At 42.8% G+C, this 17601-nt stretch overlaps 2 protein-coding genes across 3 annotated transcripts in view; both read right to left on the reverse strand.

The window, feature by feature from the left end:
- Positions 1–2063: 2063 nt before the first annotated feature.
- LOC109475896 lies at positions 2064–7436 on the reverse strand. 2 transcript variants are annotated; one of them, XM_019776717.1, is made up of 5 exons: positions 7266–7436; positions 6320–6480; positions 6036–6098; positions 5451–5675; positions 2064–4800 (listed from the first exon to the last, which is right to left on the reverse strand). In XM_019776717.1, exons 2-5 carry the CDS (start codon positions 6417–6419, stop codon positions 2336–2338), a joined length of 2853 nt encoding a protein of 950 aa, XP_019632276.1. In that variant the 5' UTR covers positions 6420–6480; positions 7266–7436; the 3' UTR covers positions 2064–2335. The 2 variants fall into 2 exon arrangements, with proteins under 2 accessions (XP_019632276.1, XP_019632277.1); XM_019776718.1 differs by lacking the exon at positions 6036–6098.
- A 2479-nt stretch (positions 7437–9915) lies between these two features.
- Positions 9916–17601, reverse strand: part of LOC109475863 (transient receptor potential cation channel subfamily M member 2-like) — a 23949-nt gene continuing 16263 nt past the window's right edge. The window contains 13 exon segments of the mRNA XM_019776669.1: positions 9916–11174; positions 11634–11747; positions 12156–12299; positions 12539–12650; positions 12762–12848; positions 13233–13346; positions 13476–13564; positions 13800–14011; positions 14338–14525; positions 15070–15202; positions 16050–16240; positions 16770–16929; positions 17202–17376. Of these exon segments, the coding sequence (XP_019632228.1) occupies positions 11058–11174; positions 11634–11747; positions 12156–12299; positions 12539–12650; positions 12762–12848; positions 13233–13346; positions 13476–13564; positions 13800–14011; positions 14338–14525; positions 15070–15202; positions 16050–16240; positions 16770–16929; positions 17202–17376 (1836 nt within the window). The 3' untranslated portion in view covers positions 9916–11057.

Below are 17601 nucleotides of genomic sequence, written 5' to 3' on the forward strand. Positions count from 1 at the left end.
CTACGACCTTTCGCCGTCCTCCTCCAGTTCTTCACACAGACCGCAAGTGACCGACCCTACGGAAGGTTTGCAGCATGCGGCCAGAAATGTGCCCCGCGTGCCCCCGACTTCAGGACGACTGCCAGGTTCTCTAACGTGTAAGAATTGGAACCAGCTCACAAGAGAAGGCGAAAGAATTTCTGCTCCTGAAGCCCTGAATAGGAGACCGGAACAGAAATACTCAGAGTCAGAAGTGACAGGTTTTACGATTTTGAAAATGAAGTACAATTTACACGTAAAAACAGTGACCATGAATTTGCTGCACTTATTATTTATCTAATCAAGATAGTTTTTTTTTCAATTCACCGAACACCGGTACAGTGTTACTCGATATATCCAACTCTAAGATAAAAACTGCCACTGTATGAACTTCAACAAAAAAACTAGTGGTTGAAGATATACATGTATGTTTATCGAGTATATTGTTGCAAAAATCCCTGATGAAAGCGTAACGCCACGAGACAGAACTAAATACCTAGACGGAGACATTCGGGCACAGTAAAGGTTTATTACGCCATCAAGCGGTTCATGTCAGACCTGCAGATGCATGTTTCCTGTAGGTATATTGCTCTCATCACTTCCTTATCCTGATTCCAATCCTATTTGGCGAGGCAAGTAGATATTAAGAAATTATGCTCGTGTCTGCTTGTTAATATAATATATAAATGGGTGGTATTTCGCTTGCAATAATGTAAGGTGTGTGGCTTGATAAAGATAATAGAAACTTGGGCGAACAAAATCTGTGGTCACTGGGTATTTAGGTGGTAGGTAGCTCTTGTGCTCGGAAATAAGTCACGTGAGTTTTTAATAGGCCCCCTAGCAGCTTGTTCTGGAACTGCAGGACGGTTTGTTTAAAACTCTTTGAGAGAGGACAACTAAACATACGGTTGACGGATCGTCATGATTTTTGGTAGGTAGGAAGCTTAAGGGATGCTTGACATGATGAAATTACAATTATGCAAATCAGGATCTAATTTGCTTATTAATAAGTAAATTCTTTAAATCTGCCTTCAAATAGGTGTATGATACACATGTGACATATGTAATTGAGAGCGACAGGAACATTGGCATTCTTATGTAAATGAAGACCTTATTTGCATAATTAATGGCAAATTGCTACAATTGTATAGTGGTAACTGCTGGGAATCTAATACATGTACCTGTCATATTTGGAAGTTCAGTGAAGGTGAACAGCACTAAACATAATTTATTCAAATCAGGAATTTGCATGATTTATGAAGAAATGCTAGAATAAGATAAGACTGTCATTGGGTAGAGAATATGATCAACCGATAGCATTCATGCACTTGTAATTTGCATACTCACCGTTAAAATGTATAATTAGTCAATTTGAACGGTTAACGTAATACACAATACAGAAAGTTGGTAAAACAGCTGCAAACATATTTAACAGTATCAAGCATTTTTTGTACAGCAAGACTTACACCAACTCAATGTACCAGGATCCTAAAGGACAGCAATGGCTACCCACTGTTAAACCAAGGACGCTCTACAGACCAATACAGTAATCTACCATCAGTTCAGACAGAAGGGAAACAAAGACTAAAACTTAAAAGTTATATTGCTACAAACCTTCTATTCAGAACTGAACTCTGAACTGAGGCTAATGGTGAAAACAAAAACCAAGGCAACAAACTAAGAACGTTCAAAAAGTTGTGGCAGGTCTATCTAGCGCCGAGACAAAGGGGTTGGTGGAAAAACCGGTCCAGACTGGGGGGTAAAAAGGCGGTCCGACCCTGTCAGAAGTCTGGTACCCACACTGATGTGTCTCCGTATATCCCAGTATATTTAAGACACGCCGATTGGCTAATGTTGATGTTTTTGTTTACGCTGAAAGATTGTCGACACTTTACGCGATACTATGTGGGTAGACTGAAAGATGACAAGCGTAAGTTTGTCGCAAACGCAAACGCTTTTAGTTTTTTTTTTTTTAGAACTTAGGCCACACCGACTTTATTTTATGGATGACATCCTCTAAAGACCCCCAAACTAGCGCGCGCGGGCGAATAAAAAGAAATTCCGGCGAAAAAATAAAAATGTTACTATTAAAACCACAGAAATACAAAGCTGGTATTGTGACTTTCCAGCAGCACGTAGTCATTTCATTCTTCATAGAACTCAAAGCTTGGTGCGGCATTGGGCCCGTCGTTTGGATGTCCTTCCGGGTCAAGGGGCGTGCGAACCAGCTTCTTGGCCCAGACGGTCAATGCCTGCATCGTGCCCGTGCATTCTTTAACCTTAGCCGGGTCTCCATTGAAAGCCGTATGAAGGCATTTCAGATTGTCCGTAAAGATCTTGTTGAATCTATCGGAGAACCTGCGCGCTCTTGAGCCGGGTGGTACCTGTCGGACCGAGGGTTGGAAATGATCGGCCAGACGTCGTCTGGGAAGAACGGCACAGGTCGCCCAGCGAACACGAACCCAGGGCGTTTGTCACACTTCATGTCCTCATCACAAGGAAAGAACCTGTCGGAGCATTTACCAAACAGGGCTTGAGGATCGTTCATTCTGACCAGCCGTTTTCCGTACAATATTTCGGCAAACTTGAAGTAGTGCGAGGGCTCTCCAGATTCATCTAGAGGGTTGCATGGATCGCTTCCTTCGCCCTCCAACACGATGGTTGCTATAGCTCGAACTGCCGAACTAAAGTCATGGACTTTGAATGGAGGGTAGTCGCTGTCAGCAAGCCAATGTTCACGGGATATTTGCTTCTTGGGGTCGCCTTTTTTGAATATCGCACCAGAAGTCTTTTTTGTAAGTATCACCAATGGACAGAGAATCTCGTGGATGTACATTGCGCCAATAGTTTGTGGCCTTTTCGATAATTTCTTACAATTGTGTAGGATTTCATTAGCTTCAAGATTTTCTACTGAGGCAGCGGAGTGAACAGTCCTCTGGGAGAGTTTACGGAGACTTCGATAAATGTTGTCAAACTCCTTTTCACAGTCAGGTCTTTCCATTGCCTGAAAGACGGAACGGATTTGGTTTTTCGAGCATCTTGCTAGCTCGACCACCAGCCCCGGGTTAGCGCCACCTGGCAGAGGTGATGGGTACGACAAAACCACAGACGATCTGTTCAATATCGGTTCACCGCCAACAGCGTTCAGTAGGTTTGCCACCAGCGTCAAATGCTTCATCTCGTCCAGGACAACGCTTTTAATGACTGTCGCTACCTCCTGGTTACGCCCGTCCTTTAGGGAGAACATAGCGGTAAGGTAAGGAGGAATCGTGGCCAGTTCCAGTTCTAGGGCTGTCTGGAGTGTCTTCTGTAGATCCTTCAGGCCCCACGGAGCGGTTCCTAACGGAGGAAGACGCTTCCCACCGCCTGTGTCCCTTAACCAAGACAGTATCATCTCTCGTTTAGCCTGGGAAAGGTCCCGACTTATCGGCATGTGGTTGGGGTGTGTCTCGGGGAGAGTCAGGGCGTATTCCAGCAAAGGAAGGTTGGCTGTTACGTCTTCGTAGCTGGCTAGGTTAACGATAGGCTTCATGACAGGGTACAGGTTGGCGTACTGTTGGAATATTGGGTAGACGTCGCTGTACCAGGTCACGCTACCGGGAGTGTAGCTGAACGTCGAAAACACGTGGACACAAACGTTTAAATCCCTCACTTCGTGGCCATCTACTGCCTCTGACTCTCCTGATGTGTATGAGTGTATGCCGTACAGGAACAACTGTCCGTCTACCTGGTTGTGCTTCCGAGGCCTTCCAGGATCGCCAGACGTAAACTCCAGGTTACAGATACCATAGGAGTCAGTCGTGCACTCTCGGACTGTGACCGTGTTGGAATCATTCTTTGGATGGTACAGTCGAGGCTTCAGGACAATTCCAGATGCAGACATCCCGAATCTGAACACTCGGAGCCTCATGGACCAGGAGCTGTGGGGCTCCTTGCGGAAAGCAAAGGTGTCGACAGGGCTTACAAATACTCCGTCTTGTCTCTCCGCAAGCAGCGTGATACAGTAATCCTGGTTCCTAGGATCGTCTTTAATCATCACTACCGCAAACCCGAGATAGTCTACAGTCTTGAGGTCATCGTCGTCTAAGGCGAGTTCTAGGATTCCCGAGGTTTTCCTGCGCCACTCTTCCCGAACAAATTTGATCCTTTTTGTGAATTTCCCGCCGTTCCTCTGCCAGTCGCTACAGCGGGTGTATGTTCCGTTGAACTGGTGTAGGTACATCCTCCCTCCCGCTGGTTTCACAAGCTTCCCGAACACGTCTGATCTCACGCTGTTTGAAAAGTCGAGTACAATCGACTTCCTGCACTTGTCCACGTAGAATGGTGCGTGGTGAAGTGGCGGCCGCCCGTCCCCCCACAGCATTCTGTTGTACGGGCCGAAGGGAAGCGGACTTTCCGAAACGGTGGCAAAAATCGTACCAACCACCCTGCCATAGGGGAACTCGTCACTCTCTGGCTCAGTGATCCCGTTGTAGAGTGTCATCTTGACATGGAAGCTGAAATGACGACTCTTACATCGGAGAGACCTGACTTGACTCATGAACGTGGATTTGTTCTCCATCCACACGACATTCTGAAGGGTGGAGGCGTGCGTGGCAGAGTCCATGGCTCCATCATAGGCGGGATCCCGGCACAGGTCTCCCTCGCAGGCGTCGTGGAAGTGTTGAACCGGCCGAGGCACCAGGTCTCCCTTGAAAAACCCATTCACCCCGATGGCAAGCCCCCAGAGGACCGGTTGGAACTGGTTTTCAGGATCCTGGTCCACCATTTTGCCTGCAGACCCTTGGTAAGAAGTTTCAAAGACAACAGTGTTAAAAACGGTTAAGGTAAAGTAAAGGTAATGATAAAAAGATGCATTTTGTGTTAGGCCTTGTTCATATGAAACCACCCGAACCGCGATTCGAGTAACTAGCAATCTGGTCCACGTGCCATACATTCCTTTCAAACCGCGCCCGATCACGATTCTCTGAAACTGCATTCATTGTTGTTTGATGAAAATACGCAAATAGCGTGTTATTAATGTCAGAGGTCAACGACATGCTTGCGTATCTCGGCCGAATGCCTACGTGAAGCTCGCCCTAGAACGGACACATTATTTGACCATTACTACTCTTTAAGTTGCTAACACGTAAATTTGGTATTGCACATAAATAAAGAAATATCACCCCGTAATCCATGACCAGGTGAAGTCACATTGAAATCACATTGCGTTCAGACCTGCAAATCGCGATGTGGGAAAACCGATTCGAAGCCACCTCTAGAAGTGGCTTGGGATCGAGGCGCTTTCAATGTGATTTGGAGCGTTCACATGGAGCCACTTGAAACCAGCTTCGGGGTAAACCACATGTAAACCGCCTTGGGTGATTCCGTTTAAACACGGCCTATGACATTTGGGTCAGCTGTATTAAAGCAATGTGATTACAGTAACGTACTGATGATTGGCTGTCCAACAATGGGGTCATCATCAACACATGACCCGTCGGTAAGGCAGACTTGCGTCACGCTGCAGTTGACCAATCGGAAGTCCCCGCTGCCCATCTTGTTGAAACCTGGGTCTTTGTGGAAGACGAAGTTGTCGATGTTGAAGTTGTCAAGTTCGTTGTTCAGGGTTGGTACGTCGGCAAGGAACCTTCCAGCAAAGTGGAGCCGTGGAATAGCTACAAACAGGAGACAACAGATATTTGTTGGTAAATATTTATTTTAGAATGCATCTATTTCAAAATTCAAGGTGGTAACGGTAATAACTCAACCTTGTTTTGATCGTAATACCAAAAAGCCCACTAGAAATACCAAAATTCTGCCTTCTCTTTAATATTTCTTTGTTTCATCAAGGACAAGCTCCTTGGTTTCATCATTTTTTCTTTGTTGTATTGTGCCATTAGGCCATGTTGATTTCATTATATGGATGACATCCTCTAGGAACCCCAAAACTGACGCAAGCGTGCGAATAAAGAAAAGTTTGGCAAAAAAGTTTCCTTCATTATGAAATCTACGTGGTCATAAAGGTTGAACTTTACCAGGGCACTGTGTTTGCGCAACCTCGCCGTCTTCTATGCACTGTTGATCCAAAGGTTCTGTAACTGAATATAATGTATTTATGAATATATGCAAACATTTGCATATATGAGCATACTGCTATAAAACTGCACTGCAACATGATGTAACCTAACACCAGTTACCATGGTGAGAGACAGTCTGGTTCAGTCAGGTCAAAGGTCACGGCTTGGAGAAGAAGAAGAGGAAACGTAGCAAAAACAATCGGTAGACATAATTATTCTTAAAGCCGAATCAAAACATTTACCGGTTGCTGAAACTGTCAGGCAGAAGAGCAGGCACAATAGAGGTAGCCACGGACACCTATGTTGCCCCGAACATGACCTAAGGTCCTTGTACAGGTACATTGTTTTGGATGATTGCCAACTTTGTCACGGAGCACTTTGGCAACGCCCACAACTCCCTTCGCTGTATGGAACAAAACAACATAATACCAAGGAGGTTTTTTCTTGATCATACAAATACATGTAGCATATTAAGTTTCAGTGGATCGCCGGTGTGCATATAAAGACTTATGTGAGAGTCAAATGCTAGTTTGGCCCACAGACCATTGTCACAAATCGTACTACAATGTAACGTTATATGTTTGCAATAGAAAAGGAGAAACGCACTCATTTAATACGACAATGGTGGATGCATGTATCGTAGAAAATCCAACCAATTTGTGACGAAAAATGGTTGTCGTAGAATATTTTATATGTCATAGCCTTTCTCTAATCGTGCACGTGAGACAGCAGCTAGATCACACAACCGTATGATGTGACTTGAAACGGTGCAACAATGTATCAACACTGTCTCTTTGTCCATAACAAATAAGGAACTCTGTACTGTATTAAATGCGTATGATGAGCAGGGCATGGCTATACATACACACCTTGCCTAATGCTTGAAACTACAACTGAAACCATTTTGCCAGTGGTGCATAGACCAGGCAATACGAGTCAATGTAAAGATTACATCAACCCCTATCCCAAAATTTTTATATTTTGACCAAAACCTTTCAAAAACGCTTCACGATCCCAGGTTTGCAAGAAGCAACGTTGTCTGACAAGTATGGTACATGATGACTAAATCATGGTCAGCTTGAGACGAGAAGATGTACTTTTGTAGCACCGTAAACTAGTTATACGGACACATCGTGTTATATATATAATTATATGGACTACGCATGCATGAGTGAATCAAAAACTCACCAAGAGATGGCGGAAGTACCGGCAGTATTAAACAGGAAGAGCAGACCTGTAATCCCTGGAGTACCGAGAGTGATATGTAAACTTTAACCCTTGTCCTGCTGGAATTTTTAAAACAATATTTTTCAATAATTTCATGTCTTAATTATGTCATAGACCCCTGACGTCTTTTGTCCTGCGGTGCCATAGTTACTTCCGCATTCGTTGCGTTTCGCTGCGGTGTGATGTGTTGCACGAGAAATACTCCAAATTGTACCTATATAGGTGGTACCAAGGACATTATATAATGTCCTTGGTGGTACTGAATGTGCAAAACAACAATTGTTGTGCTCCGCAGGACGATAGTACACAATGTACCGATACCAATTCTGCACTAGCAATACTAGTAAGCGCAGCGGCCGATCCCAACTAACACAAAAATCATGTGATTTGCCACTTGAACTGTCTATACTTCCAACACTGTCGACCTCAGTATGTGCTGTACAGCGTAGCAAGGACATTATACGAGTACACTGCATACTAGTATAATGTCCTTGAGCGTTGTTAAAACATACCTGTTCCTTGCCTGTAAGTAAAGTTCCAGCTTATAGTTCACGTTCCCCCCGAAAACTGATAGGTGCGAAAAACATCGATCGAATACAACAGAGAAAGTTTCTCACCGATTCCAAGAGTGCTTTAAAATGTTGCTGATTTAGTAGTTGTTGAGGGGGTGGAAAAACCGGTCCGACCAAATCCCGAATGTCAAAATATGGAGCGCGCTGATTGGCTAAAAATGGACTGGATGCAAATCTCTTTGTGTACTCAAGGACATTCTAAAAAAAGCTTCTTGGGTCAAGCCTTGGTCACAACCCGCCGTACGTGCTTTTTGTCCGTACGTTTTTGGGAGGCTACGTCTGCTACGTTTTTTTCTGAAAACGTGGGGAAGGAGTGGCGTCGACGCACGTCACTCGCACGGTTTCGCAAGGTGTAAGAGTGTGGTCTGCACGCCACGTCTGACCGTGAGCGGTTGCGTGCATCGTTCGTTCCGCAAGTGGTGAGTTGTACGTGCTTACAACGTACGATCTCTGTGCGATTGCAACTTTGCCGTAAGGAGGCCGTACTCACACGTGCGTCTTACGTACGGGGCACGCGCGTCGCCCGTACTCGCACGCACAGGTGGTGAATCCGTAGACCGCACGCAGAAAAAGTTTTACATGCACTTAAAGTTCTACGGCGTGTCTGCGTGCTCCCAAATCCGTAGGATTTCGTACGGAGGCGGTACTCACCACGCACGGAGGCCCTACGTTTGCCCACGTTTTTGCACGTAGACAGCACGCAGAAGCCACGTACGGCGGGTTGTGACCGAGGCTTAACCTTAACTCTGGCAACGTGTCCTGCTCTCAGTAGTAGACAACGCTGCGATGGAACGTAAGATTAGAGCGGTCACATCAGTCATAACATAGACTTAGGACGGTTAGGACTTTGTCCTCTTTCGCCTGCAGCGGAAGCCAAGCTTTGAATCCACAGTTTGGCAAAATGTTACGCGATGAAACCGTTGAAGCTGCGTGGTGAAACTTCAGCCACGGGCTCAGGTGTAAGCAGATCTAGAGGAGCCGTCCTCTCTGCAGTTCCAATTAGAACTGCAAGATGTCGATGTGCAGAATTGGCCAGTTTATCCCCGGCTCCCAGCAAAAGTGTTTTAACGGTTTTACTCTAACTCTATAGTGAATATGTTATAATACGAATAGAGCCTCCTATATACTGTGACTGCCTCAATCCACACGGGAATCTCTTATTGAAGTTCCGCCCTTGTGGCGAGGTTACTGGCGTTCCTTCTTATCCTTTGGATACTTTTACAAAACTTAAGGTGCGCTTGTTCTAGTGGGGTATTATCATTTGAAACTAGCACTGCCCCTACAGTCATTTTGGCACAGTACATTTTTGCATTAAATAACTTACACTGCAGAGACACTGAAGAGTAGTTTTCTCCTAGCCTCTACCAGGCTTCGGGAGGCGGCTGGAAAGAGTAGAAATCGGCCAAATAGAGAGATAACATGCCGGGGGAGTTGGTCTGCTGGAAGAGAATTAACAGTTTGCCGCCGCTCCTAGCAGACCAACTCCCCCGGCATGCTATCTCTCTATTTGGCCGATTTCTACTCGGAGTCCAGCCGCCTCCCGAAGCCTGTTAGAGGCCAGCCGATTTCTACTCTTTCCAGACGCCTCCAGAAGCCTGGTAGAGGCTAGTGTTCTCCCAGAGTTGTTTTTATACGGAATAACAATCACTGAAATAGAGGTGACTACTTCTAGGTCCTTGTCAAATAAACAAAATATAAAGTTGGTTAGTACTTGTCCTCTTTTATCAAAAATCATAATTTTCGTTTTCTTTAGGTTTATTGTTAGCTTCCACTTGTTGAAGTAGTGACCGAGAATGTTGATTGCGTTCTGTAGACCAGGTTGACAAGATGACAACGTCATCGGTATAGAATAAGCTTGACACTTTGGATGGGTGAAGTATAGGAGCATCTAGGGTTATGAAACTCATCTATCACTGCATCCCTAACAATTCTTAACAAGTAATGTGCACTGTTGCATTGGAATTTCCCATAATACAAAAATGTACTGTTCACCTATTTAGCAGTGCAGGTTACAAAGAACTCAGACATCATATACACAAATTATGAACTGTTTAATCACAAGAATATTTCATTTCCATCCATAAGAATGTAGTCGCAATTATACTGTATTCACAATTTCACACACAACCTAAAATCTATTCACAAGTAGATATTCAAAATACATAACAATTTAGTTACCTACATTTCTAAGTATGAATTCTTGACTTAAGACCTGATATTTTAGAATTCTACACCTTTCTCACATACATTATCATGATCACCAAATATAGTACAAAAACCATAACCATTCTATATGACATATTGACAGTTAGGACACTGCAAACTTGCCTTGTCAAGAAACATATTAACCAACAAAATATACAATAGCTTCAATTGATAAAGCTTCTGATGGAAGAGACAATATTTCAAAATAAAAAGTGATACTTAAAAAAAAAAGGACTTGGCACAGCTGACATCTCAACATGACCAACGTAAAACTGTCGACTTTGAGACAATCATATAATAAGAATTACCATACCTATGACAACATTGAAGTACAATTATTACACTATCTATTTTACACTACAGACACTTTCATATATACACACACGTCAGAATTCCAATATACAATATACTGTTACATGTATGTATACATGTATGTACATTGATGAATGTTTAGACATCCAGGTAATAAGATATGTCTGAATAAAGCTGGATATGATTTTGGAAATGGTCAGACATCTGTACATGTGTAAAAGCTTTGAATTGCAGTCAAAATGGTCCAACTTAACCTTCTCCCTGCTGCCTAACTAGTGAACTAATGGAGAGTCTAGTCTAGTTGGTAGCCAGAGAGCTGTTTCAGTTTTCTGAGGGTTAAAACTCTATCAGAGGCACTGTTAGGTCAGCCTGGGGTATACTGATACCCTTGTTGAAATCCCCGATGAGCAGACATTAGATTAGAGTGAGTTAGAAATGAGGACCTGCATGCTCTTTTTCGTAAGGTGTAATCAGGCCTTTTTTAGTCTTCATAATCCATAGGCAGCTGTCAAAAATCATCATAATTTGTAATCAGTACATAAGCTATAACGCGAAACTGTTCTTAATCAGTTCTGAGATGTAATTTGTAATCTGCAGTGAAATTTTGCGTAATTCATAATCACTAGACCCCCAATCCCCCCAAACAGGCCCTCATTAGAGTGAGTTAGAAATGTGCGTTATGAAAACCAGCCACATGTTTGAGGATGGCCTGGTGACTTGCGAAGAGTGGTGAGCTCCCATCTACATCCTGCCATTGTACAGCACCCGCATCATCACCGGCCTGAGGGGGGGACACGATGTGAGTAGCAGAGACACAAACAAAAACTACATGTATAAAAGTGACATTTGCAACGGAAATGCATGATGCTTACCATCACATGGTCTAGATGCCAACAGACTACTACTCTGTTTATTCTTACTCAAACACATTCATATACATGATGGTGAGCAGCCCCTCCAAAGTTCCAGCTCTGTCCTGCTACATAATGTACTAGTAACCTGACACCACTGGGTGTCAGTACAGTACTACATGTAGACAGAAGACAGAAACTACATGCAAGAGATGCAATATGTAGACTTGTACAATACCATTATAATTTATATACACTTGACATCTTACTTCCAAAGCAGCAACATACAATTGCTTTGAACACAAATACATGGATATTACATGTTATCAAAATTGGTCAACCAAAAGATACACAAGTTACATTGGGTATAACTGAACAATGCCCCCTACCTGTAGGGTGAAGTTCTGCATGAGGTAACCCTCCTCATCATGATAGTTAATAGCTGTTGTCTCTATCCAGGCATTGTCTGTGTTCCTGGGGTCATCTGAGTACCCTTTAAACACCTGTGGTTGGCAGACAAAGTCACAACAGTGATGATCAGACAGAGACAGTTTGAATCCTTACAGAAAGGAAAAGGGCTGTGAATTTTCTTCTAACACTTGCATACAGATGTTGGACACACACTATCAATTTGAATGGTCGATGTGAATTCTACCATATTGAAAAATGGTACAATCCTGGATATCTGAATTGTGTACACGTCACCTACTGATGCTGCATTATTATCTCTTTACTCATGACTTTTTTTCTAATGTTGCTATCTGAGGGTACCTAGTGAAACTGACATCACACAACAGCCATTGATGTTATCACAGGTTCAGACAGTAATAAACTCAGAATACTCACAATTAAAATGTTGTCTTCAACTGTCTCCAATACGAAAGATTTCAGAAACAAACAATTGACAATACCTCCTTGCCCTGCTGGAAGAGTTTGTCCAGTTTCTTGGACATGTCCTTCTTCTCTTGGTCTGTTTTGTCCAGTTTGCCCAGAGCCTCCTCACCAAACTCATTCTTCAGGGTCATGGTCAGGTTCTCCCCAGGCTCTACCATGCCCTGTACACAAACACAGTACCATGTTACCAAGTTACTTCTTTCTCACACTACACTTGGTGGCAGCAGTGGGATCCAAACCCAAGTCATATACATGTATATGGGGCCTTAGAATAAAAGTTCACACTCCAGACTGGCTCTGGCCATGGCATGAACTCGTTACGCCAAGACCGTTATTCTAAGGCCCTGAACATCAGCACACTACAACTGTATAAGACACACATTCTGGTGACCAGTCCTACCCCAGGAATGGCCCAAAGACCATTGTCTTTCCTCTGGATGGCCACAAATTCCAGCACATTCCGGTGGGTTTCACGATGGACCTCTTTGTTCCCAAACATGTCCTTCTTCCACCTGTAGTGGTAAAACACACGTAAAGGTAAAGGTGATGGTAAACATAATTAAGACCCAATTCCCATAATGGTGATGTGTATATAGATGAGAAGAACAAGTGATTGTACTAACCTGGTAACAACAGGATCAGCAGCATGGTTGGGTCCAAACCTTCCCAGCAGTCCTCTCCCCACCATGCCTGTCCGGCCTTTGGGATTCCTGGAGAAAGATGATTTATTGTACATTTATGCTCTTACAAGCTGAGTACAGGTCATGCATGGCCATTGACATCTTTAAGCCTAGCTTTAAACCTGAGCCTAGCTTTGGTTAGGGACGTCCCTCGGATAGGACGTTAAATGGAGGTCCCGTGTTTGGGAGAGCCACACCCCACGCACGTTAAAGAACCCACCACACTTATCGAAAAGAGTAGGGGACCTTCCCGGTGTGAGTGGTTCAAACCTTACAGTCTTGTCTCTGGGTTGGCATCTTTGAAAAGGTGATAGTCACCTGTTATGTCAATCCTTCCACAAATGTGGTAAATCTTCATAAATAAATAAGCGACATAAAACAAAACTTCAATCTGAAAGTTTTTTTTTTACTTACAGAGGGAGCTTATCCTTGACCTGGTATACTCCAATGAAGCTGGTTCTGTCCACAGCTCCCTTGAACTTGGTGTCCAACTGGTTATACATCAGGAAAGGTCTTTCTTCAAGAGACCTGCAAATCATTGTGTGGACAAAAAATCATTTATTCCAGTATGACTGTCAAGAAAACAATTTGTTTTGCAATATACTTCCTTACACTCATTTTTTTCTCACCTAACATTGAGGATTGAATGTTACTTACATGCTCATGAGGTCCACATCTGCCCATGGTGGCCCAGCCAGAACACAGTCTGCAGTGTAGTTGACAGGATGATAACTGCTGAATGGCACCTACAATCCAAGGGATGATCATATTTTAAAGAGTTATTCAATATCTAAAAATGATACTAATAAGTTGTATTGACATGGTAAAGAAAATATGGCTAAGTTTTTTTATGGGACTACCCTCAGACGTTCACCTTTTAATATAGATAAAATGCACCTTTTTTTGCTAAGTACATTAATTTCTGAACCAAACCTTAGCAGGCTTTCCACAACAAGAAGGGTAAAGAAAAAGAAGTCTTACCTCCCAAGGAACTTTGTCATCTGGCACCTGACACCTGTTGACCTCACACATCGGGTATGGACAGGTCCTGGCCTTCTGGTGGATCTCCTGTATGGGCTGGCCGTCCAGAGTACGCCGCCTGCCTTTCACTGTTTTTGGTCTCTTGCCCTGATGCAAAGAAGACCTGGTGGGCTCTCGTGTAAGACTTGGCAATGTGGAACGTGGTACTTTTTCTGAAAGGAAAGGAGCGTAGTTTGCTACCAATTCAGCCTTCAAGTTCTTCCCACACCTTTAGGTGTATAGGGCAGAGCCCGTGTCCATCTCTATTGCCCTTGGGCCACTCAAAACCACCATCAGGGGGTTAGTCCACAGGTTGTGGAGTGGGTTCAACTCTTTCTGAATTATACATTGTATATTGAGTATTAAGCAGAAAACGCAGTATGTTTTTCAGTCTTGGTATGATTCGGCTTTAGTTTGAACCTGTGACTTTTAGACCCACTTCTCTTTGGCCATTGCACCTCTTTTCTGAATTGGGAAAGAAGGAAAATGCATGGCTCACCAGCTGGAGAGAGTTCCAGTTCAGGTGGGGCTTCTTTAGCAGATAGGTTGTTCTGTTGTAAGGACTTGATGATCCAGGCTTGAGACTGAACAATGGACTCTAAGGACATGGTGGACTTCAGCATCTGTTCCTCAAGTCTGGTCAGTCGCTCGTCTTGTTCATTGGCCAGATCCTTCAGCTCATCAACCCTGTCAAAACATTCATTTGGTATTTACTAGAAAAGTAACATTTACAAAGCAAAATGCATAATGTTTACCTTCACATGGTCTAGCTCATATATGTAAATTGTGATCCAATTTGCATAATTGATGACCAAACTCTATAATTCCATCCTGGTAAATGGCGGGAATTTCATACTTGGGCATTTGGAAGTCAAGTGAACGTGAACATCATCAAACATCAATTATTCCATTCAGGACCTCATTTGCATAATTTATGGGGAAATGCTAGAATGGCTTTCTTTCTTTAGAATAAGACTTTTATTGGGTGGAGAATATAAAAAGCTAACATAATTCATGCAAATGATGATCTAATTTGCGTAATCGATGACACAATGATAGAAACATAGTGCCAGGCAGTTGACCAGGCTGTATTTGAAAAGGATTTTGACATGATTACATCATGGGGCCCCTGGCGGCTTGTTATGGTACTGCAGCGGAACTTCTATTTTTGATATCTTGTGATCTGGACATGCTAGGGTCATGATTTGTTGAGGATTTCTGTTCTTCTTACTTTTCTTGTGTATCGTGCACCCTCTCGCCTGTCTCCTGGCTTTTATCCCGCCGGGTTTGCTGCAGGTAGTTCTCTGTGTTCAGGTACTCCCACAGGATCAGCTGTTTTCTCTCAGCACTTTCCAGTTTTACTTCTGTAAATAACAACATTTTTTAATAAAACCAATATATTTTCATGTATATAAGCTTTGTGGGAGTTTATAAACTTTATTAAACTTTTAAAACACAGAGAGCATCTTTCATTCCAATTCAAACTTAATCAACCCTCAGTGTCTTATCAACTCCAGTACAAACAACAAATAAACAAACAAAACAAACCTGTACACTAATAAGTACCTGCACACTAGCAAGATTCAGGAATAACATTCTAACAGTAAAAAGTTCTGCCACAGTCTTGAAAACAGTGATTACTAAAAAAGTGAAAAATTGTTCTTCTGGCCTGACGCAGGCTTAGGTTAGGGTGGTTTTGAACAGAGTTAGACAGATACTTGCAGGAGTTCAGAAGAGTGCAACTCACAGGCTCTGAAGAGTGCAGTGGAAAAGTCCTTGTCTCCTCACCATAGTGCTTCAGACAATAGATTTAGAAGAGACAGAGTATAGGCACATCAGATCAACAACACAAGAGAAAGAGTCTAGAAATGTGTCTTTGATAGTTATAATGTGAAAAGTAGCCCAACATGTACAGTCATGTAGAATCAGTAACAAAATGATTACTGTCCTGAAAGAGAAAAAGGCTCAAGAACCAATTTACAATGTCATCATTATTGAAAATAATCAATAAAAAATCATTGCACACATGCATGTCCGTAATATTTCAAGATTTCTAATGTAGGAGTAATCCTTACACTAAGAGATATAGTGAGCACTTTCTGGCAGCATTATGCCAAGCTAGTTGGGATATACGAGATAATGTTTGTGTGTTTTGAAGTATTTTACATGTTTGTATGGATGTGGTAAATAAATAAAGTGACATAAACTTACTCATGACGTTATCCCCAGGCCGACACCTCTTGCAGCATCCCATGGTGATGGCACGGAAGAGCAGGAAGAGGTGAGAGAAGATGATGACAGGAGGAGCCAGGGGAGGGCGGTCTGAGTACTCCTTGATCAAGTCGTACCTCTGGAACTTCCAGATCTTGTCAGTGTTCTCCTGTACCTTCTCAAAGGTGTAGCTGGAAATCCAAACAATTATGTTGATGGTTGATGTCATGCGTATCTCTAAATGGCTGCTGAAGTTGGGATTTGTTTACAACAGGGGAGGATTTGTTTACAACAAGGTTTAATGCATACATGTATGCAGGGTAGTGCTGGATATTTTTGAAGCTGTGCAGATATTTCTAAGGTAGTAGTAAAGAAACCAGCTCTTAATCTTATATTCATTCCCATGTGCATGTACAATTTTTGTACATCACTGCTGCTGCAATACTGGACAAAAATGCATTTCTTATAGTCATAGTAGTACTGTAACCAAAAAGATAGAAAATACATGTAGTATTAATGGCTAACAAGATAAAGAATATGATTGGTACAGGTAAAACTTTTGTGGCACAGTTAATTTTGAAACATGTTAAATGTATGATTCTAAAAGACGAGAACAAACTTTCAAAATATAGTTCTATTCAATGAGATTCATACGAAACTACTAGCTTCAGTGGAAAATGGGTCAACTTTACAAATGTGCCAAGAGAACACAGAACTCACCCAAACATAGCAATCAGCAGGTTGAGCAGTAGAACATTAGTGACCAACATGTACAGTCCCAGTAGAACAGGTACCACATAGGTTCCCTCTTCTGAAGGACACCTCTGTTGGTTGTTAGCCATGGCTTCGCTGTTGTTAGCCACACAGTTAAACCCATCATCTGCAATGGCAATAAAGAATTAATGCCCCACCCTAAAGTGTTCGCTACGCTCACTCGGTGGTTTATTTGGTGGTTATTGCACCTGACCAGGAATTATCTCACCATATACCGAGGATAGGCCTTATGTATAGAGTAGTGTAGACATTAGACTTGTTGTTCAACAATTTGCCATATATTGTATCCAATGGCAACTGTTGTGCAGTAAAGATTGATTATATGGTGATTTTATAATCAAACTTGCAATCGTTGACAGGAAAGAGATATCAGCTCACTCATGATTTCTTCCAAGAACAGTTCCCCATAGATCTGGAAGTAGGCCTTGTGGAAGATGCCCTGTAGGACTGTCCCCACCCTGCTCTCGTTGGGATACAGGATGGACTGGGTTGCTACCCCATATGCCAGGATAAAGATGATCAGGATGAAGATGAAGAACATAAGATCCTTCAACTGTGAAAGGAATAGGAAGCATATATGTCAATAAAGGGTCCTGGGTTATTCTGATAACCGACCACTTTTTTTCATTATTCACCACTTACGATGTTACACCCCTATAGCTGATAGGAAATGGAGGGTTCTCATTGGTTGATGTCGCCTGGCTATATGAAAATAAGCTTAGACATCCAGATAATGACATTCACAAGGAAGCAGGTACTCAACCGAGTTTTTTTAAAA

This window comes from Branchiostoma belcheri, unplaced genomic scaffold (assembly GCF_001625305.1).
Source record: "Branchiostoma belcheri isolate BF01 breed outbred unplaced genomic scaffold, Haploidv18h27 scaffold35, whole genome shotgun sequence".
Classification (NCBI taxonomy): Eukaryota; Metazoa; Chordata; class Leptocardii; order Amphioxiformes; family Branchiostomatidae; genus Branchiostoma; species Branchiostoma belcheri.